General features: G+C 43.2%; 1 protein-coding gene across 5 annotated transcripts in view; it reads left to right on the plus strand.

Moving 5' to 3' along the window:
- The window catches only part of lilli (AF4/FMR2 family member lilliputian), a 144,770-nt gene that overhangs the window by 63,823 nt on the left and 57,569 nt on the right, over positions 1-23,378 (plus strand). For 4 of the 5 annotated variants that reach the window (XM_012283006.2, XM_012283007.2, XM_012283008.2 and 1 more), the window contains one exon: positions 19,194-19,718. In XM_012283006.2, the coding sequence (XP_012138396.1) occupies positions 19,194-19,718 (525 nt within the window). Of the gene's footprint in view, positions 1-18,836; positions 18,954-19,193; positions 19,719-23,378 lie in introns of those variants that run through there. The other variant, XM_076537922.1, reaches the window with a different exon arrangement.

Genomic DNA, 23,378 nt, shown 5'->3' on the forward strand with positions numbered 1-23,378 from the left:
TTCGCGAATTAGAACCGGCAGTTTTCGAATTAACCCCTTGCAGTATTTTGACGAGCCAGACGCACTTACGGTTTAAATACGATAAATCTTGCTTGAATATTTAATATATTTGAATTTGAAGTTCAAGTTTAATTATAATCAAAGACTGTTAAATACAAAATCGTCACAACATTTTGACTTTTTTAAACGATTTTAATACTATTGCAGTTAATAGTTACTTCTGATTAACGGCAAGGGGTTAATTGTAGCTCCTTATCGAACGAGGTAAGAAGATCGCCTAGCGACGCAGAAAAGTAACGTAGAACAGACGGTCGTAGAATTCGCCAAGCCGTATCGAGCACAGGGGCGTGCGTTATCTCGTTCCGCGGAAAAAAGGAAGAGTCCAGGACTGTCGAAGCAAAATAATCGAGCGCACGTTTTCCTCGCGTCGAGATCTTCCCACGAAAGGCAAGAAAGAAAACTGCGTCTGGAGCGCGAGACGTCTCACGATATTATCTGCGATCCGCTCGCGTTTATTCCCCGTCCTCCGTCTAGTCGTTTGTCATTTTCCGCATCATCGGTTAAGCTCGAACGTATTTCCATCTGTGAGTAAAATCGGAAAAATTCAGGATTTGTATGTCGCCGGATCCTAATTTCTAAGTTCTCGAAGCCTTGCAGGCTTTGAATTCTAAATCCTAAACTCTAGGTTCTTTGGTCCTAGTTCTCCTTTGAAAATCCTAAGTTGTCCCTAGGCCCGAGCACCTGATCTGCTCATCCCTATCTGATTCAAGGCGATTGTCGATACGTATCGAGAGGCTTATAGCGCACCGGTCGATCGAGAAGAAAACACAATCGATTTGTTCGCGGTTGCGAAACGATCGCTGCTCCGGCCAGACGTTATTAATGAATGCGCTATGCCGCTCTAAAATTAGAAGATCGCACGTTCAAGGAGGGTAAGTCGAAAAAAAACCAGTCGAGATGCTTCTGAGAAGATAAACGCATCGAGAGAGTTCAGACGGTTCGCCTAATCGTTGTCGCGTCTCACGCGTATAATCGCGGTTGTAAATCGTCTTCTCAAGTTAAATCGAGTACCCGACGAGATAACGCGGAGTCGATGGACCGAGAACAGCTTCGTAAAACCGGTGTTGGACTTTCCAGATCGTTCTTAATGATTTTAATGTCCCACGGCGAGGAGCCTCGAAACGCGTACCTCTCTCCTTGTCCTTCTTCCAGCCACTTCGACAGCTTTGGATTTCCAGGGTTGCAGATGTGGACGTGCAAGAGGATGAGAGGTGCCGGTACCGAGTTTCTGCCCCTCCTCGGCTGTTACATTATTCAAATCTGTCGCGAGGAGAATGCCAGGGTGAATTTTAAGGGGATGAAGAAGTCGAAGAGTGGCAAACATCCTCTTCTTCGGTTCTCTTTGCTTCTCTTTCGCCTACTCTTTCCGTGCTCTATTATTGCCCATCTCTTTCGCTTCTATAAAACACGTTAACTCTGTCGAAAGGAAACTCTGTCCGTAAATCGTAAACGGGGTTAATACTCGGATCGACTAAAATTCCATAAGAACCGTAAGAAAAAAGGAGGGTGATATCCATCGCGAAGGGCTGGTTTCGATCGGACGCAATCTCTTCCGACTCTGGTACGTTGCGTGACCGCCATATGCACGCGTAACCCGTCGGTATTTAGCGTAATTTATTAAACCAACCCCCGTCCTCGGTTAGGCTCTCGAATTCGCTTTGACCGTGCCACGGTTCGAGCGTGGGTGGAGCGGAGCAGGAGGTTCAGTGGCTAAAATACACACCGACGAACACACGTACACACACGTAGCTACGAGTTACACACAAAGAGAACAAGCCTGGCTTTCACGGCGGGGGGTGGTATGACGGAATCAATACCGGTGTGTGAGAGGGTGGGATAATGCGGTGGCTTGACGAGAGTTGTAGCTACTAAAGGGGAAAAGGGACAGAGAAGAGGGGGAGGTAAAGTCGATGGACGGGGGTGTAACGGGGGTGTAGCGGGTATGCGAAGGAAGAAACGGCGAGGAGAGAAGGAACCGGAAAGAGAGAAGAGAAGAGAACCGGAGGACTGGCAGAGGAAATAAACAATGGGTCCCGGCTGGTAAGCCACGTTCGCTGGTACACGCCGCGTTGGAAAATTACCTACGATGCCGGATAATGGAGAGACAGAGGAGAGCCGTGTCCGTAACCATCTTCCGCGATCGGCGCGGTTATTCTTCTTGCCTTTTACTTTTTCATTCTTCTTCTACCGCTTTCTCTTTATTGGCAAATAATAATCGTCGAGCATTATGCAGGCGAAACGGTCCATTTTCGCGGCTGTCTCGCGAATACGCGATGGATGCGAACAACGACGATATCGACGGAGAATAGAACGAACAAATGCACGGAACGGTTCGTAATTTCACCGTTACACCGGCTCTGTACCGCGCGCAGCAATTTTGATCCATGGCAGAAAGAAATTATGCGTAATATCGAGAGATTGCACCGGGTTTCAATGGATTCTTTCCTTTCTTCTTCCCTTTTTTTTCGCTGTCGGGTACCTTCTTTTCTCCCCTCGCGTTGTGCGCGGGTGTTTTTCTTCCACGCGAGAGCCAACGATAATAATCGCATTACTCTGACCGAGCTCTGTTTTACATGCACCCCCTCGACCGCGTATTAAAACAAGTCCGTTCTAAATACGTTAATTTCGCGGCGCAATTATTCGGTATTCTCTGTTCCGTGAAAGGGACGGAAAAAATAAAAAAATTAACGCTGGAAATAGACGGGGTGTTACGTAACCGGTACAAGCGACAGGGGATGATTCCCCGTGAAAGTACAAGTTGGATACGTGGGACGAAATTTTTTTCGCACGAGGTTCGCGAAAATTGATTTTTAAAGTCCTTCAAGCACGCGCGTAATTAACACGTGGAGTGGCGCGATGCAAATAGATACGCGCCGTAAGACGCTTTGTGATAACACGTCTTAAACTAAGAAAACTTTCTCATCGGAACACGAAGCTCATTCGCCGATTTTTTCTTCCACGATAACTTGTTTAAAACTTATTTTTATAATACTGTACGCTTTACTTTTAAGACGTACTAGCCGTTGAACATGAAATCTGTTTATAAAAAATTGCTACGAAAAGGGAAGAAGAATGTGTAGCGTTACGACGTTAACAAAGTAGCAAACTGATAGCAGAGTAACTGCATTAGAAGGTGGTTTTGCAGATAATTAGAACTTCAACGTATCGTATACGATCCTCATTGTAGCAATAAACATGTTAATAACGCGTTAATGGTATTGTTATCAAAATTATATTTCCCTATTCTGTTTTTAATTACCCATCTATATTCTTCACTTTTGTTGTTTATCACTTCCTCTAGTTAATCAGAAGAGTGTTAAAACATCGTAGAAATTGCAAACGTTGCGGTAATCTGTGCATCAAGAGAATTAGAAATTCAGTCATTTCGAAAACGGGGTGAAAAAAATTTTCTTGTACATTTTTAACTTCCTCTTGCGCGAAGATTCACCTCGTTTCCGTTTGTATCGCTGGTTATACGACACCCTGCATAATTGCTACGGCAATGCTATTGTACCGATGCATGCTCGCGCACCGTGTACAAATAATTCCTCGTCCCCAGAGGAGAAGCTGTTTCCGTGTTTTTCCATCTTCTTATTTCCTGCGGCGGTTCATCGGCGTGCAATCTCGTTTCTTTTTCCCTCCGGTTCGTTATAAAGCCTGGTAATCCGACGATATCTTAGCTTCCTCGTGTTTTCACCTTTTTTTCTTTTTCCGTAAAATTTCAGAAAAAGAGACGATTCACCGTACAGCGTAGATCTACTTTCTTCTCTTTGCTGTCTTAACGCGGACTTTTCTATCTTCTCTTTTCGCGCCCCCGATGCGCCTACTGGCGGATGCCTCGGCTTTCACGTAAATATGTAATTTGCGACGTATCGATGACTGTGGCTCGAAACCCTTTGATCTCGATATACGCGTCCAGGTCGATGGAAGCACGATCAGGAAGGCCAGAGAGGCAGACGATGCCAGGGGGTTAATTAATCGCACCCTTGGCACGAGTCCACCGTTCGAATTTAGCCGTAGCAGCCGCTTAACCTCGGTAATGTCTGTCGTGAATTTAGGTAATTTCCACGCTACACGCACCCCTTCTTCGCGTTCCGTTCTTCGTGGTTCCTGCACGCTAACTGTCCTTATTTTATAGCCTAACAAATTTCAACTCGGGCCTTTGTTGCCAGATCACCACGACACTCGATCCTTTTTACCAACAATATTACATTTTTTCCTCTCCAGTCACAAATCACTTCACATTATCTACACTGCTCAAAAGAAATATGGCATAGAAAAATTTTAGGCAAAACTTGACCAAATTTGACTGATGATAACTCTGTGAAAAATCATTGCAAATTTATGCTTTTTTTTTTTAAATTAAAGCTTGAGATCTCTACTTTAAGACCCTGTAGTTTGATTTTAGATTTGATGCATCCCTACCACAATAACACCGTAAACGTGAGGTCATGTTTGCAATATTGAAAATTACAAAGTTTGATAAAAAGCATGGACTTGCCATATTTTTTTTTGGTGATACTGTTTACAGAGATCTCAAGCTTTAATTTAAAAAAAAAGAGCATAAATTTGCAATGAGTTTTCACGGAGTTATCATCAGTCAAATTTGGTCAATTTTTGCCTAAAATTTTTCTATGCCATATTTCTTTTAAGCAGTGTATATCTATAAAACTTGTCTGTACTTATCTAAAATATAAAACCATATCGATAGAGAATTTTTCATACTTATGCACAAGACGCACGTGGTACGTCGCTGGTTTTCCTGCGTGCATAGAATATCTTTTAGTAGTTTCATTAAGTAACCGGAACGAGATTATTGATTATATCGAATAAATTATCTATCAAGCTCAATTATGAGATAAGTGAAGAATGCGTTTATTTCATCGGATGAAAAGACCCGATAAAAATCTTGCCAATTTGAAATAAGTTAAATCAAAGTTGATTGGCTGCGACATGAATAGGAAGTCGACCAGTCTCGATTGATCAATCGCGATTATCATGTTCCACGACGGACGACCATGCACATTCGTTGTGCATAATGATTCCCCGATCACACGCGCACAACGAAAACGTAAAACTGTGTCAAGTTTGCCCGCGTCCTCGAGCATCGATTGACCTACTGACACGCGATCGGATCTGAAAGAAAAAAAGTGTATTTCGCGGCCTCTTCTTTACGACAGAGCAAAGATAAACTTCACTAGTTGGAATTTCTTAGGGGAAGTGACGATAGAAGGGTTGGGGTTGCTGTAATTCTCTAGACTTACGAGAGTTAAGCTTATCTTGAAGTAGATGTGTTGATGCGCGAGGAGCGTTGACTTATTCTAACAGGGTGACGGTACATGGGTCGTTTCGCAGGCGTGTACGGCAAATTATTAGTGCCTCGATTTGTCAACGTTGAATCGCGTTGGAGTATCGATGCGTTAAATTCTCAGAGTGACAAATTCTCAACGCGTGGAATTATCAACGCATAGAATTTTTAGCGCACTGAATTTTCAATGGGCCTAATTTCCAACGCGTCGATATCTCAGCCCGTCGAATTTTCAACGGGTGGAATTCTCAGCGTGCCGAATTCTCAATGCGTCGAATTCTCAATGCGCCGAATACTCAGCGCGTGGAATTCTCAACGCATAGAATCCTCAACGCGTCAAATTCTCAGCGCGTGGAATTCTCAACGCATAGAACTCTCAGCGCGTGGAATTTTCAACGCATAGAATTCTCAACGCGTCAAATTCTCAGCGCGTGGAATTCTCAGCGCATAGAATTCTCAGCGCGTGGAATTTTCAACGCACAGAATTCTCAACGCGTCAAATTCTCAGCGCGTGGAATTCTCAGCGTGCCGAATTATCAATGCGTCGAATTCTCAACCCGTCGAATTCTCAGCGGGTGGAATTCTCAACGCATAGAATTCTCAACGCGTCAAATTCTCAGCGCGTGGAATTCTCAACGCGTGGAATTCTTTACGCATAGAATTCTCAACGCGTCAAATTCTCCGCGCGTGGAATTCTCAACGCATAGAATTCTCAGCGCGTGTAATTTTCAACGCACAGAATTCTCAACGCGTCAAATTCTCAGCGCGTAGAATTCTCAGCGTGCCGAATCATCAATGCGTCGAATTCTCAACGCGTTGAATTCTCAGCGCGTGGAATTCTCAACGCGTCAAATTCTCAGCGCATGGAATTCTTCACGCATAGAATTCTCAACGCGTCAAATTCTCCGCGCGTGGAATTCTCAACGCATAGAATTCTCAGCGCGTGTAATTTTCAACGCACAGAATTCTCAACGCGTCAAATTCTCAGCGCGTGGAATTCTCAGCGTGCCGAATTATCAATGCGTCGAATTCTTAGCGCGTGGAATTCTCAACGCATAGAATTCTCAGCGCACTGAATTTTCAACGCGTCGAATTCCCAGCGCGACAAATTTCCAACGCGTCGAATTCCCAGCTCGCCAAATTTCCAACGCGTCGAATTCTCAGCGCACCGAATTCCCAGCGCCCTGAATTCTCAACGCGTCGAATTCTCAGTGCATAAAATTTTCAACGCGTCGAACTTCGAGCACACCTGAACGTTCAATACTCCCAGTATATAGTTAACATTTGAAGTTAACGCGTACGAGGAAGCGTTTCGAAAATTGCGCACGTCTATCGCGAGCTGGAAGAGACGTTCAAGTATCGAACGAAAATACCGCGTTACGAATAATTAGCGGGCTAGAGCACGATAGAGGCGTACGAGTCGCGGAAGTGCACGTCAGCCCATTAGTTCCGGCGACTGATTCCTGTTACTTAACGTTCTCGTTAGGGCAGGGCTTCCTTCGTTACAATCTACACGCCGCTGTTAGGTAACCGGCTGCTTCACCCGCGTCGATCATCCTCGCGAGCATGAACCGCTTATCCCGATAGCTGGACAGGAAATTGATCTTCCATCGAATCGAATCAGCGATAGTCGAACGAGGACAAGGGGTGGCATTCCCGTTGGAGCGTAAAAATAGAACCGTTTCAGAGATGAAAACGGTGTGTGTGAACTTTGTTCGCTCGTGATTGACCCCACGAGTATCGTCGGGGAGAATTATAAAGTGTGTCATCGTGGTAGCACACTGCGAAGGATGTGAATGACTATATTTCGGTCGTGTACGATACTCTGGCCGGTCACGTTGCTATAAATACTAGAACGGGGGGGAGCGTAATTTTGCTCCTCCGAGGTGCCACCCTCTCCGACTTTCGTTATAGACGTCTGGCGTCTGGAGGTTACGCAAGTACAGGATACCGAGACGAAAGACTTGGAAGGGCGGTAAGGTTCAAGGCGAAAGAAAAAATGCTCGAGTGCTCGCAAAAAATCGACGGATAAATTGATACGTTAAAGGGGGCGAGAAGCTGCTTGTGCTCGAAAAACCTTTGCTCGCTTCTCCAATTTTTATTCAAGCTTCACTCTTTTATCGACGCGAAAGGTCAAATTTAAAAATCGACGATTCCAGCTTTAATGGCCATCGACGTTATCTCTTTTTTCAGTCGTTCGTAATAAATTGCACTCCGCTACATAGAATACTGTTTCCATTGTAACAGTGAACTCGTTAAAATACCGAATCAATTTAATCCAAAATTTTACGAGCACTCTATATAAAGCCGTGAGTAGACAAAGTAAGGGCGCAAGAGGGTGAAGAAGAAGAAGAAGAAGAGACTCGATGAAAAACGACAAGAAAGGAGCACGCAGGGAGAGTCTGGTGTCTGTGCAGGGGGTGGTTAAGAGCGGTGAAGGGGTTGGCGGCGGTAGCAGCCGGAGGATGGAACGAGTTAACGGGTAAAAGAGGGTGGAAAAGGACGAAGGACGTCGCGGAGAGAACGTCGCTCGGTCATGGACCGACGGGGGTTGGGCCGCTGGTACGAACTTGCTGGCGGAGAAAGAGGAGAATGTGGAGGCGGAGGTTGGTGTCGTTGACGAGACCGGTGTAGAAAGGGGGTGAAAAATAATCGTGGATGAGCGAAGCGCCGATGGATGGAGACGACGACGGGGTACTTTTCATCTCGGCATTACCGTGATTAGTAACTCCGCTACTTGGCTCTGTCGTTCGTAATTTTTGTTTCCTTTTCACGAATTAAACCGTACGAACCGTCGACTGCCAAACATTTAATCTTTTAACGCTCGCGCCTGATCACTTTATGCTCGGTTTATTCTCCCTCGATATTCTCTTCTTATCCATTCTTGAGGGTTAATCAGCAACATATTTAATCATTTATAATCTGAATTCTTACAATGACATCTTTGTTCAAAATTAAAAATTGTATAATCAAATTTATATTCACGGTTTTGTAGCAGCTTGTAGAATCCTTCTCTTGAACAGCATGTAAAATTTCTTGAGACGTAGTTTGATCATTTTTGAAACGCCGTGTAGCGATTACAGTGCCGTTCGTTTCGATTAACGTTTTCGTGCTCCCTTTACCTTGGAAGCCTCGATCTCCCGAGGGAAACATCGGGAGGACTAATTAAACGAACGAGGCGGGAAACGTGACGCGGTATTGTCAAGGATACCCGTTCTTTTCGATCGGGACCGGTTCGGAGGCCGTAGCAGATCAAAGCACGAAAAGATTATGGAATCGAGCGGATAGGAGAAACAAAACCGCTTATAGCAAGACGATAAATCAGTTTCGAGCGTCGGACGTACAGCATAGGGAGTCCATAGGGTTGGCGATCATGGAGAGAAACAAACGAGCCACTCGTCATTGTGCCACCGTACTGCTAAAGTGCTGCAAACTTTTGCCTTCGGACTGCTTCAGAGTACTCGAATAATTAACTAATGGAAGGGAAATTTTGCTAATTCTGTAAGATGGAAAATGGAGCGCGTTCATTACGAGATGTTACAGAAATGTAAGAGACAAAATTACTTCATAATTGAGATATTGGATTAATTTTTCAATCTCTAAACTTGTGATACATCTCCCTACCCGAAATTTATGGTTTTAGAATTTTGTAAATGGTGTCAAAAATGAGTTCAGGAATTTAAATTATCAGTATAAAATTAAAATGACAAGTTAATAAGTCGAAGCAGTCAGAGATGAAAATCAGAGTCGTCTGCAGACTATATTATTCGGAGACATCGATTACGTAACTTATTTATAGTACGTCCAGACACAGTATCAAAGCAAATTAAATCGATCAGACGACGGTTCGACGTGTTGCCACTTGATTTTTTACAACGACTCGAGCTCGTTCGCGTAGGAGTTTCGGGACCGTAGGTGTAACAGGTGGTAATAGCATTCGCACACAATCGTAATGTACTTTGACGACGACCATTCAGCTCGTCTCCTTACTAGCTGTCTGTCGCTCTCTTGCTCTTTGTGCAAGTGTTTGAGAAGCTTGTCCCGCGTATCGAGATGTCTAGAAGTACTATCACCAAGGAGCATCATCGCATCAAGATCCTCTCCCAAGGTGATCCCGACCAAACATTGAATACCACGCTGCTGCTCCACGATTCGATACTCCATGGTCTTCAGTGTATATTGTTTTTGGAGAGACGAACATATATATTCTGGGACTTGACTCTTCTTTTCGTTATGTGGTTATCGAGTTAAGGGTGATTCAAACTTGGGATGATTCTTTGACGTGGTTCAAATCGGTGTGGTTCAAATTTGATGTGATTTAATTTGGAGTGGGTCAAATTTGATGTGGTCTTACTCGGTGCGATAGGAGCTCGGCGCAATTTAATTCGGCGCAATCCGAATTTGGCGAAATCCAAGTAGGTGTGGTTGAAATTCGATGTGATCCAATTCGGTGCAATCCAAATACGGCGCAATCCAACTCGGTGCAATTCAAATTCGATGTGATCCAACTCCGTGCAATCCAAATTCAGCGCAATCCAACTCGGTGCAATTCAAATTTGGCGCAATCCAACTCGGTGCAATCCAAATTCGGCGCAATCCAACTCGGTGCAATCCAAATTCGGCGCAATCCAACTCCGTGCAATCCAAATTCAGCGCAATCCAACTCGGTGCAATCCAAATTCGGCGCAATCCAACTCCGTGCAATCCAAATTCGGCGCAATCCAACTCCGTGCAATCCAAATTCAGCGCAATCCAACTCGGTGCAATCCAAATTCGTCGCAATCCAAATTCGTGCAATCCAAATTCAGCGCAATCCAACTCGGTGCAATCCAAATTCGTCGCAATCCAACTCGATGCAATCCAAATTCGGCGCAATCCAACTCCGTGCAATCCAAATTCAGCGCAATCCAACTCGGTGCAATCCAAATTCGTCGCAATCCAACTCCGTGCAATCCAAATTCAGCGCAATCCAACTCGGTGCCATTCAAATTCAGCGCAATCCAACTCCGTGCAATCCAAATTCAGCGCAATCCAACTCGGTGCCATTCAAATTCAGCGCAATCCAACTCGGTGCAATCTAAATTCGTCGCAATCCAACTCGATGCAATCCAAATTCGTCGCAATCCAACTCCGTGCAATCCAAATTCAGCGCAATCCAACTCGGTGCCATTCAAATTCAGCGCAATCCAACTCGGTGCAATCTAAATTCGTCGCAATCCAACTCGATGCAATCCAAATTCGTCGCAATCCAACTCGGTGCAATCCAAATTCAGCGCAATCCAACTCGGTGCTATTCAAATTCAACGCAATCCAACTCGGTGCAATTCAAATTCAGCGCAATCTAACTCGGTACAATTCAAATTCAATGTAATCCAACTCCGTGCAATTCAAATTCAACGCAATCCAACTCGGTACAATTCAAATTCAATGTAATCCAACTCGGTGCAATTCAAATTCAATGTAATCCAACTCGGTGCAATTCAAACTTGTCGCAATCCAAATTCAGCGCAATCCAAATTCAGCGCAATTCAACTCGGTGCAATTCAAATTCAACTCAATCCAACTCTGTGCAATTCAAATTCAGTGTAATCCAACTCCGTGCAATCCAAATCCAGCGCAATTCAACTCGGTGCAATTGAAATTCAACGCACTCCAGCTCAATGCCATTCAAATTCGTAATCCAACTATGTGATCCAGTGCTATTGAATTCGTCCGCAAATTATTAAAACGAACGCATGGAACCTAAGCAAATATTATCTCCGAAATCTTCTTAAACGCACGGTTGCACGGCATTTACAGCATCGAGCCGTAACAGTAAAAGATATTTCCCCGTTGCGATTTGCCGTTTTCTTCCCTCGTTCCTGTTGGCGTCGTTGTCCATTACGCTTATATGTATGCGGGTGCACAGGGAAACGCGAGGATATAACGATGGCAAGGTGGGTCGTTTAAATCCCTCTTCATCCCCCGGCATATCGCAACTCCGACGATATTTCATCCTTCGCGGTGTACTGCACCCGTTTCGCATAATATCAAAGGGAAGCTCGAAAGCTCGAAAGAACAGAATGACTCCGGACGAAAATCCTTCCAAGCAAGAAACTCTTCTCGTGCATCGACCGCTGAATTTCACGACTAACGTTTCTGGCCTACAAACTCTCCTATTCCACTCTCTTGCATTTTATTCGACCATAATATTCTGGGTACAAAGCTTTCTTATTTTTAACGCCTTCGATGGACGAGACATTAACGTTGTTGGTACATGTTCGGTTCATGATGCGTTTTGGACATTGTGAGACTTCTGACAAAGACATGAGACTTCTCCACAGGGTTAAATGTAACGATGAAAAATTTCTAACGACTTCGTAACCGCGGTAAGCGGTCGATTTATCGTCGAGTTACTTTTTGCCGGTGATGAAAATTCACTCTGATTACGCAAACGCGACGAAGCAGATACGTACATTGCCGTAGTCGGTCGAATTTCTTTGGACTTAAGAAGCTTAGCTTGGACGACGACGACGATGGTGAGTGGCCTGGTTTTTCCCAGCTTTTCTGTCACCGGTGAAAGAGCGCTCGCGTTTGATCGTCTTTTTTTTGCCGTGTTGGATTCTTTTGTGCTCTTTCGGAGCACAAGCGTAAAAAGACGCGTCTAGCTCACCGTTTTCATCGGTACAACCATTTACTAGCGTACCTAGTCGCGAAGCAACGGATTGTTGCGTGACGGCTACGAATAGATGCTTCAGGCTTGATAAATAATTTATTTATCACTGACAGTTATTCCTTTCGTTTCCTAGTTGGATCGTCATGAATCTGACTATCACGGTTTCAATCGTCGCGTGTTGGTTCAACACCCGCTATATTATCACCCGTTAGATTACTACGCTGCGTTGCATTACAGGAAGTTTAGATCTGCTGTTACTTTATCACTATTTCACTATTATCATTGCTTTCGAACTTTCATTGTGAATGTGTACATTTAAATCTTTTTCAAATTCAATCATCAATGATCATACTTTATAGTTAGTTACACATTAGTTCATATGTGATTCAGTCATCAAAGTATACTTTATAGTTAGTTACACATTAGTTCATATGTGATTCAGTCATCAAAGAATACTTTATAGTTAGTTACACATTAGTTCATATGTGATTCAGTCATCAAAGTATACTTTATAGTTAGTTACACATTAGTTCATACGTGATTCAGTCATCAAAGTATACTTTATAGTTAGTGGCACATTAGTTTATATGTGATTCAGTCATCAAAGTATACTTTATAGTTAGTTACACATTAGTTCATATGTGATTCAGTCATCAAAGTATACTTTATAGTTAGTGGCACATTAGTTTATATGAGTAAACTCACATATGAATTAAATGATAGAACATCGATTATCACATAGGTTTATTTGACAATAGTAAACCAGTAATGAGCTAGAACGACCCGATCGAAGAGGTAAGAAAAATTGGATCGCAGGTTTGAGGTTACAAGCCACGCGCAAGTCCTTTCTTCTCGTTAGCGGGACAAGGCAAAGGTGACAGCTTTCAACGAGAGACAAAGATAGCTCGATTCGCGTAGATGCAGTTGCCAACGGTTCAGAACGACTACCACTATCGCGTTCGTAGGTCGCCTCTCAGAAATTCTCTTTCCACTCGGCTGCCTCCCATCTGACAGCTGCTTCGCGGCTGAAAGCTCCATTCCACCGCGAAATAATACACGGCCAGACCGGCCAACGTAAATTGCACACGGAGAATCTTCGTTTGGCCGGATGCAATTGAAAGCGAAGATTACGTCACCTTTCGAGATTGCCGTAATACCGTTTCGTGGACAGTTGACAAAATATACACCCTTGCAAATATTTTGGCGATTTGATCTCCTATCTTGAAAATTCAAAACTGCGGGATACGTTCTATGTAATGGTTCGAGAATTTCTGAAATGGACCGGCACAGAATTTCCAATCGGTTAGACTCTAGATGAGTCTCGAAAACTTTGAGAAACATTGTGGTTACGTAGACCCTTCGTGGTCTCCGTAGTCTTTGATTACTTGTTGGAGTATTTGACAATTTTTACAGTTGGAGAAAATCGAAAATTACTATTTTCCATCTTCGGAGATGCTGTAAGCCATGAGAGGTGATCTTTTAATATTTTTGGACCATTTCCTCGAGTCCGATTTTTTGGAATAAGTAAAGTTAGAAATTCAGTTAATAGACGTTTAAACAGACTTAACAGATACACAGTCCAGATTTTAAGTGGAAGTTAATATTTGATTGGCGGTGTAACAAAAAAGCGTACAGCGAATCGCTGGTCTGTAAGCGTTGTTTGTTCTTCTGTTTGCGAGCCGAAAAGAAACGGAAATACAATGCGATCGAAGGGGTGGGAAAACGCGACCAGCGGCCGCGAAAAGCGGAGGGTAGGGGGTTGAAAAAGAGTATAGACACGAACGGGAAAAGGCAAAAAGTCGTCGGAGCTTTTACTCGCGCGAAGGACGAAACGCTGTCGTCTGCGCAACGCCCTTTCCTCTCGCTCCCTTGCCATTTTAAAATGCTACGTGCCTGGCATCGCTTCCTGCGGTTCGCCCGTTCCCTTTTTCTCTTTCTCTTTTCTTCTATGCACGTGAAATTCGCATTAACCGACCGACGACTGCGTCCTATGTGCTCGTCGAGCGGTGACTCGCGAAGGTAAGCAACCTCTATACCGTGTATTCGTCTACCTTTTCTCTCGCCACCGCCCCTTCCCTCTCTCAACCCCTATTTTCAGCTCGTCGAGTTAATTGCGCGTCTACCACAAATATTTTCTTCCCCTGCAATCCGTTGCGCTACAAATTCAATTCGGGATTATGCCGAACAATCGACGGACCCTTTAACCCCCGCCATAAGTACGTTTTCCGTCATGGACCACATGCTGAACTTGAACGACGTTAACCGCGTTCGCTCGCCACAAGATAAGCCCTGAAAGAAACGCGGCTGCTAAAGCGTATTATTCGCGTTACATTATTTTCGGCACGGACGTTCGAATAACAAGGACTTCTCTGAATTCGTACGGCTCTGAACGCGTGTTAACATCTCAATTACTTGGCTGCTATTGCTGCTATTCAAAATTATTTAGAAGGGCTGATCATCCCATAAAAATTCACTTTGAATGGTCTGATTTTTTCCTGTCAGCAGTAGCCAAGTTATTTGGACTCATTCTATGTCTTCGGACTTTGGTATTCGAGCTTCTGAGTTTATCGTAATTTGACCAAATCAGAGACATTGACTCGGTTAAATAGTCTCGACAAGTCGACAAAAGATACGGTGTCAGCAATGCGAAAGGTAACGAGTACGAAACGCGGTTTCGTCGGGACGTTTAACAAGTTTTCGGTGGAAAAAGGTTGGAAAAACGCCAAGGAATATTGGGCCACACGGTGTTTAACGCCGTTTCGGGATTTCGCGACAACAACGGTCGCGAAGGGTATTACCTGTCACGCGTCGAGGAGCAATCAAATTCGTGCGGCGACAGGAGAAGCAAAAGCGGGGGATAGGTACGGTGGTTGGCAAAAGCACGATCGGTATAGAGAAGAGAAAGCACGATTCGAACGCTTTGGGGCTATTTGCTGACGCCCGACATGCTGTTCCCGATGGCGGAACGTCTGGTCTGGCCAACATCGTCCAGACGTTTCCATTTGTTTCCCCGAAATGAAACGTTGAACGCGCGTTCCGGCTGAAATCCGGTGCGCAGAATAAATTTCCGCGCTTCAAAAGCCTTTTCTCCTCTTCTCTCTTCCGCCCGTTACTCTCGACATAATTCCCGACGCGTCGAATTTCAACAACGTTCTTTTTTTTCCTCCCTCTCGATAACGTTCATAGTCGCGAGCGAAATAAATGTCCCCACGGGGAATGAGGGAGGGCGAAACGTTCGATAGAAATTTTCGACCGTTTCCATAATACGGCTGCGACTATCGATTGTCGATATCTTATATACCTCGTTAATATTTAACGATACAATAACACGAGAATTTTGGGCTTATGGATTTGCAAATATTTGGGCTTTTAAGGGGGGATCCTGCTTTAGGAGCCCTAAAAAGAGCGTTTTTTAGGGAATTTTTTTAGGACTTTTTAGATTACTTTACTACATGTTTGAACAAGAAAAAAACAATTTTTGTACAGAAAAATATTCAAACGCAGCCGATTTTTATGCACATCTGTGCAACGCCTTTCAATTGCGGTCTCCAATCGGCGGGAAAGATGCAGTTCGTAATTTTCGTCTGAAATTAAAAAACCAAAGAGAATTCTAATTTTCATAGTCTTTCCTTCTATTTGAACTAAGAAAAACCAAAAAAATTGTGAAATTGTAAAATTTTCTCAGGTTTGAAGAAAATTTTCCTTTTTTTGGAAAAAAGGACTTCAACTTGCTAAAAAAGTTGTTTAAAAATATTTTTCGTGAATTTGTTTAGTTCAAATAGAAGGAAAGACTATGAAAATTAGAACTCTCTTTGATTTTTTAATTTCAGACGAAAATTACGAACTGCATCTTTCCCGCCGATTGGAGACTGCAATTGAAAGGCATTGCACAGATGTGCATAAAAATCGGCTGCGTTTGAATATTTTTCTGCACAAAAATTGTTTTTTTCTTGTTCAAACATGTAGTAAAATAATCTAAAAAGTTCATTAAGGTCACCTTCTTTTTCTGTCCTAAAAAAATTCCCTAAAAAACGCTCTTTTTAGGGCTCCTAAAGCAGGATCCCCCCTTAAGAATTTACTTTCGAGGCCTAGGAACATTGAAATGTAGAAAGTTTGCAACTTTATTTGCGACATGTAAATTTACAAACGTGGATCTGTGAAAGGGAAAATATCGTACAAATATGATAGATAAAAATTTCACCGTATTACTTTTGCAACGCATCGGTTGGATGAAAAAGCGCGGCGCTGACAGTGTTAAGGGTACGGTAGCTAATTTCGGAGCGCAGGCACGAAACCAAATTTTCTCGTGACGCGTTGCTAGCGAGGTAAGCAATCTTTGGCCATGCTTTACACACGTACAAGCAACGTTATTCGTCGCGCTTCGCTTGCCAACTGCCGAGGCTCTCTTACTCCCTCGCTTTGCTTCTATTTTCCTGCCGGCATAAGACGGCCATTAAATAAAGTTTCACCCTTGCAGCGCTACTCTTCTTCCCACCGTATTTTCTGCTCTTCTCAACTTCTTCCTCTTAACCGAGACGAAGTCGTATCGTATTTTTTTTATCCTTCTGTTCCCAGAAGAAATCTACGCTGCGTCCTTGATTAAAACTCATCGGACGTTCTCTTCTTAATTTGCTCGGATCGTGGCTAGTTCACTTTTTTAAACGACTATCAATCTGTCCCTTTACGAGACATCGTAGACAACCGCCCGGAACAATTCTCGAACGATTTAACCGGAGGAAAGTGTCTCGTTAAAGCAATTTCAATTACACGCCATTATAATACGAACAAGAGGCGGTTATAATTTGCAGAAATCTCCATACTTTAACGACGGATATTTGCAAATAAAATAAAAAGAGCGGAGGTACTTTTCGGTTGAAGTTCCTGTTCCTGGCTGCGTCTAACAGGAACCTTATTCATGAAGAAATTCGTTCGAACAGTCAACAGCAGGCTACCGAACGTAAAGAACAATGCCGCGTAACGAGGTCCAACAGTTTCTGGCTCATTTCTATTTTACGGAGGCGAGCCAGAAATTTGTAGCATCTCGCTACGTAGATCAGAGAATCGAGTGGAGCGAGCGGTTAACAGAAGCCACGATTGCGGGAATTTGCGTCAGAGCCGGTGGTTCGATGTTAACGACGTGGTGCTTGCGCTACGAGCACCTACGTTCGACCGTTTTACGACCTTTTCGTCGATGCTTGCACCGCGAACGAACGCGTTTGGCGAAACGAAGCTGGACGACGATGATTAGCGTTAAAGAGAGACGACTTCTCCCAGCAAGAAATAAAGAGGATCCAGAGGCTGGAAGACCCTGACCTGGTCACCTAACCGTTCTCTGCCTTTTCTTGCAACTATTCGCATTGCGTTTGTGTCTCGACACGTGGACCTTTCTCTGCCTGGTAATTAGCTAATCTCGGTCTTCTTATGGAGGTTTATTCGCATTTTTGCTGAATCGATGCTTTGTGGACTCTATGGTCTGTTCAATTTCGTTTCGAGTAGGACAAGTTTGGTATGTGATTACCTTATGATTTATTTGTAAGGTGCGTCAGTCAGGAGTTAATCACAGCTACAATATTAAAACAGATAAGTTGAAGTGCTATGCCAATCGATTATGCAAATTATAACTTGAACACCAGATTGAAGTACTATATGTATATTGAAAATTCGAGTAAGATTTGTCACAGTTTGGGTCACGAGTCAGACTCGTTAAAATAGTGTACAGGGTTAGATGGTGCTCTGGTGTCAGTTCGGTTAGGTGAACAACACATATATCGCGTGCAAATACAGTAAATAAAACTGAGATGTAAGAAAGTTCGAAATTTAGAAACCTGAAGAAGTATGAAACTCGAGAAACGGAAAATACTTGGAAGCTTGTGAAATATGAGAAGTTTTCGTAATTGTAAAATGAGCTATCGATCAATATCCATAAGCGTGGCGTCCGCGGAGTAGGTTGGCCCTTATCGATCGCTGTTTGTCTCAGAGGCTGGTCGATTAATCCTGTCGCTGGCAGAAGAGAAAAGCGAGCACAGTGGTCGCGACCTCGGCTCGAATTAATGATTTTCTTCGAAAATTGCACTCTCTAGCCACGATGCATCAGGTGCTCGTTAAAGAACCGGCTGGTAGCGCTCGTCGGTGTTCGCCATTCGGTTAGAAAAAGGGTCCCGGTGTGAACAAATGGTACGTGATTTATAGCGCGCTCATTAATCACGTTAAGGTTTCCCCGGGCCTTCTCCGCCTCCTTATTAAACCACGATTTGATCTCATTGTCCCCGTAGACAAAGGCGGACGCGTCTGGATCATAAATGCGCACTCGAGCCTGTTGTCTTGTCTATTATTGTCGCTACAACAATATGTAACCGGTGTGTGCATCTCGGTCGTACACGAATCTCTCCTCGTGGCAACGTCGTAAACTTGCTAGCTACTGTTACGCCACATTAATTATGATCGCTTGTGTCCTACGACAACTTTGCACTCCAGTTTCCATCATCTTCTCAAACTGTTGCGATGGCTAATTTTCCTCGATAAACTTGCTGAATTTTTTCTGACCTCCCGAACCGGATAAATTACCTAAATCGCTGGAAGTAATTAATGAATCTATTTTTAACGAAATCTCTACATCCTTGCGTTTCAACGGATGAAACTGTAATGATCCACTTTTGAGCGTTCTATAAACTCGCGGTTAAATCGACTCGCCTCCAAAAGCGGAATATTCGAAATGTTTCGTTCGTCATCAGACGGGAATCGGTGTACGTGGTGTCATAAATTAATTAAGGCAACAAAAATATTTTGAACCGGTGTCTTCGAATAGGAACTTTGGAGACATAGATTTAAATGCTTATATTTAACGGCGTCCATAAACTTACCGTACCTGGCACTTTGTATTTACATTCTATTTGTCGTTTATATAGCCTGTACCGTTCTATAGTTTACAAGGTATCTTTACAAGTTGATTTCTCGAAAAGAGGCTTGTTTGAACTGATATTTATTGCACCGTTGAATAGCAGTACTTAGGGTCAGTTTTATGATTGATTTCAAACAGAGTTGCAGTACCTGGCACAAGATTTACCAATAATCGACGAATTCCCAAAAAGAAAACATTGTTGGTTTAATAAAGCAGGGCGTGTATATTAAGCAGGTTTTAAGGGTGGTTTTGACGGTGTATTTTGATTACAGGTGAACCCAGACGCCCGAGACAGCACGACGCAGCAGATTCAATCGAAACTGGGCAACTATTCTCTGGTGAAGCATCTGCTGGACGAGCCTAAACGGCTGATCGGTATCGAGGGTGTGCCACCGAGTCCAGCTCCGTCCCCGTCACCCTCGTCCCTTCGAACGAGTTCCAGTTCGATCGGTTCGAATTCCAGGAGCTCGCCGTCCTCCCAAGAATTCAAGAAACCCGGAGGACCTCGTACGGGGTCGTCTTCGTCCTCGTCGTCGAGCCATCAACGCGGCGGTTTCGTGAAACCGGCCGACGGCAAGCCACCGTACGGCGGCAGGGGTGGTTACCCTGGCCAACCCGTCAAGCACGGGGGTAACAGCAACGATCATCGTAGCCACGGTTTATTACCCGCCAAAGGACCGCCCCTGAATTCACCGGGGAACGGTACGCTCGTTGGAAATTCGAATATTGGGAATTCCAACGGCGCCACCAGGCTCCACTGTGCCGGCAACAGACTGTCCAGGTTAACTCTCGATAACGTGAGTATCGATTTCCATTGTTTCGTGCTACCATCGCCGGTTACCAACCTCTCTTTCGCACGATACTGTCCTTCTTTTCTTTTCGTTCCGGTTACGCCTCGCCTTATGGGGACTTTGCTATATTCCCGTATTGCTGGATTCCCGATATTTATCGACGATATCGATCATGCGATCGTCCGTTCAGAATTTCGGAATTGGCAATTTGAGAATTTCCGAGTTGGAAATATGGAAATCTGAAAATTTGGAAGTTTAACACTAAACCTACCGATATAAAACTTTGCAATTAAAAATGTAGTCAAATGATAAATATACAAATGAAACATAAACTAGCACACACATTTATTCTTTACCTCGATGAAAATGAATGCTGATTTCAAGGAACGTTCTTTAACAAAATGTGTACCTTGTAATAAGAAACTTGTGGAGCGGTCATTTAACCGGTTTGGAGTTTCAGTGTTAAAGACATGTTAACTTCGTCTTCAGAAAATTTACGAATCTATTATACCAAAGTCTGAGATCTTTCAGAAATCGAAGTACATATTAGATTGAAAAATAATAATTTACCTAAAATAACTACCTAAAAGCTAGAATTACATGGGAGAATATTTCTCCTATCACGCATTGTACACAAGATATTGAGCCCTAAAGGGTGGCGAGGTGATCGATATAAATTATCGATATAGTCTGCGATCGCTTTCGATTCCGCGGTCGCAGGCGCAGTGCCAACTGCTACTCGTTCAGCAACTCCCCCAGTAATCGTTTTATTAACGCTCCTCGATCGACTTTTCTTCGGCCAGTTTATCCATTTATTATCGAGCGGAACTACGTAGTCGTTCAGTACGAGAACAGAATTGGATACGATCGGTCGTTGGTGCACTTGTTGCTCGGATCAGTACTTTGATAGGTGTTTACGCGATGACAGAGCTTGGAGAAATTAGAAGATCGATTGTGTGGAAGATTGATCGAGAAATAATGGGGTGCTGTCGATATTAACCCTTCAGGTATCACGACCCATTGTAATGGCTTTCTTCTTTATCTTCCGTTGAAAGCTACTCGGTTATCTTGTCCTTTTATTTCTTGACTCTTTTAACTGCCTTTAATTACGTGCCTCAGTATGACATAGTCGAAACATGGTACATTGACCACTTTTATATTATTCTCAAGTATTGTTAGGTTACTTAGATAACAAATATTAACTCAGTAGATTAAATCTTGAGATCTGTGTTTAACCCCTTGCCGTGCTTTAACGAGTCTGACTCGTGACGCATTCACAACTCAAATGCGATAAACCTTACTCAAATTTTGAATACTCTTCAACTTGAAGTTTAGATCCAACTATAATTTGCGTTGTCAAGGATCCCTGAATATAAAATACTTAGAACATTTTAATTTTCTTTGTTCGTTTTAATGTTATAGTCCTGAATGGTTAGTCTTGACTGACGCACCTCATAAATAAATGGCACGGCAAGGGGTTAAATAGTGAGGTAGATCCTTATGTTCCACGTCTCCCAAATTCGAGGATCTACCCGCACATATTTTAAATCCTGAGGTAGATCCTTATGTTCCATGTCCGTCAAATTCGAGGACCTACCCTCATATCTCTGTATCCACACATGGATGCAAAATGTGATAGCACTAAGCTCTAGCTTTCACTACATTCAAACCATACAGTACCTAGGTGGGTGGAGGTATTAATACATAGATCCTATAGCAATATTGAGTTTTTTGATCGGTTTCATTGTGCATGTTAGTTATCTCATGGCCCAGGTGTCCAGAAATTGGGCAAGCTCCGTGAACGAAACGGAGCTGTCCACCGTGGAGGTTTAATCGTGGAGAAGCGACAATAAAGAGGTTATTAGGGTCTCTCGCGTTCCATCGAGCTGTACGTCGAGAGAGGGATGGTATTCGACGAGAGCATCGCGGCGACAGGTTCGTTGACAGGAAACGAATTGCTTTTCAATGGAAATCCCGCTGGAGGAGTGTACACGAGCGAGAGAGGGGGGAATAGCGAGAGGCGAGTTTGGTCGAGCCCTATTACCCGTGACTCCTCGAGGTGCAAATTTCATTGAGATTGACTATCGATCGGGTCTTCTTCGACGATTCAGTCTGTGCCGTCGCGTTCTCCTCGAGAGTGCCTCTCTACCGGTGTACTTATACAATTAGAGCTGACTGCAGAAACGCCGACATCCTCTTTGCTCTAGTCCGTGAAAATTGATTCCCTGACCCTTTGATTTTCTTTTTCCTCCCCGCTATTCTTCCTCCTTCTCGATCGTTCACGAGTCGTTTAACGTTTGTTGTCGTTCGCGAAATTAGCTCGGAATTGCGCGAGTGGACCCTGTTGCATTCAAGAGAAAAATAATTACTACGTACTGCATTCTTGGATAAATATTTGCAAACTATGCTGTTTACAGTTAATTATTCGAGCGTAGTTTTTCTTTCCTGGAAAATATTTATTAATACGCTGTACGAGATCATCGTTAAGTCGTTACGTATGCGTATTACTCTGCGTTGACACGTGCAGATAAATCATTTAAGAATATTATCCTTCATTCGCGAAGACCGTTTCATAAAAAACTGATAAAAACTTGCGATTATTTATGTAGAGTTTAATCCGTAATTACGTAATTGGTCACGTGCAAACGACTGCTCGCGACAGTGAATTATACGATTTTTCAATTTTGCTACTATCTTGTGCTCTCGGTTTCTTTACTTCGGTCCTCGTATTCTCTGACCACTTTCATTCTTTCACCCTTATCGTTTTCAATCTTTCGTGGCTTGATTCACGCATTTTCTTCTCCCATTGTCTTCGTGTTTCCCTCTTAGAAATGACTACTCGACATTATGCTCGTAATAGCCCCGCAGCCGGCTGTCTCGCCGCTCTTTTCAACGCCTCTTTTCCTCGAGAGAGCGTTGATTAATGATCGCTCGAGAGCTCGTGATAAATCGCGAAAAGGACTTCGCGAGAGTTTCACCGATGCGAACGGGAAAAAGAAGCTGGTTTGTCGTCGAAATCGAATCGTTTTAATTAACGCGTGGAATGAGTTTCGAGCTTCTCGCTCGATTATCGTCGTTTAATTCCATCGACGCATTATCCGCTTCGTTCTACAGCGAAAAAATTTACAACTATTCGTAGAAAACCTCGAGTGCCGCTTAAACAAACTTGTTCCAGTAAATTTACTCTCCACGTTGCGACAAAATCCACATATTCTGATTCCAATTAATCGAATTAAAAATTTGAAAAATCAACTTTTAAGCTTACATTTCAAAGTCTCAAAATCCCAAGATCCGAATTAACACTAAACCTACCAGCATATAATTTGAAATTAAAAAACAAATAAACAAACGACGAAATATAAATTAGTACACACATTTATTCTTTATTTTAATGAAAATCAATGCTGATTTCAAGGAATGTGTTTTAACAAAACGTGTATGTTATAATAAGAAACTTGTGGAGCGGTCATACCTACCAGCATATAATGTGTACTTAATTTGAAATTAAAAAACAAATAAACAAACGACGAAATATAAATTAGTACACACATTTATTCTTTATTTTAATGAAAATCAATGCTGATTTCAAGGAATGTGTTTTAACAAAACGTGTATGTTATAATAAGAAACTTGTGGAGCGGTCATTTGACTGGTTTGATAGTTTTA

This window comes from Megachile rotundata, chromosome 12, assembly GCF_050947335.1.
Source record: "Megachile rotundata isolate GNS110a chromosome 12, iyMegRotu1, whole genome shotgun sequence".
In the NCBI taxonomy this organism is placed as follows: Eukaryota; Metazoa; Arthropoda; class Insecta; order Hymenoptera; family Megachilidae; genus Megachile; species Megachile rotundata.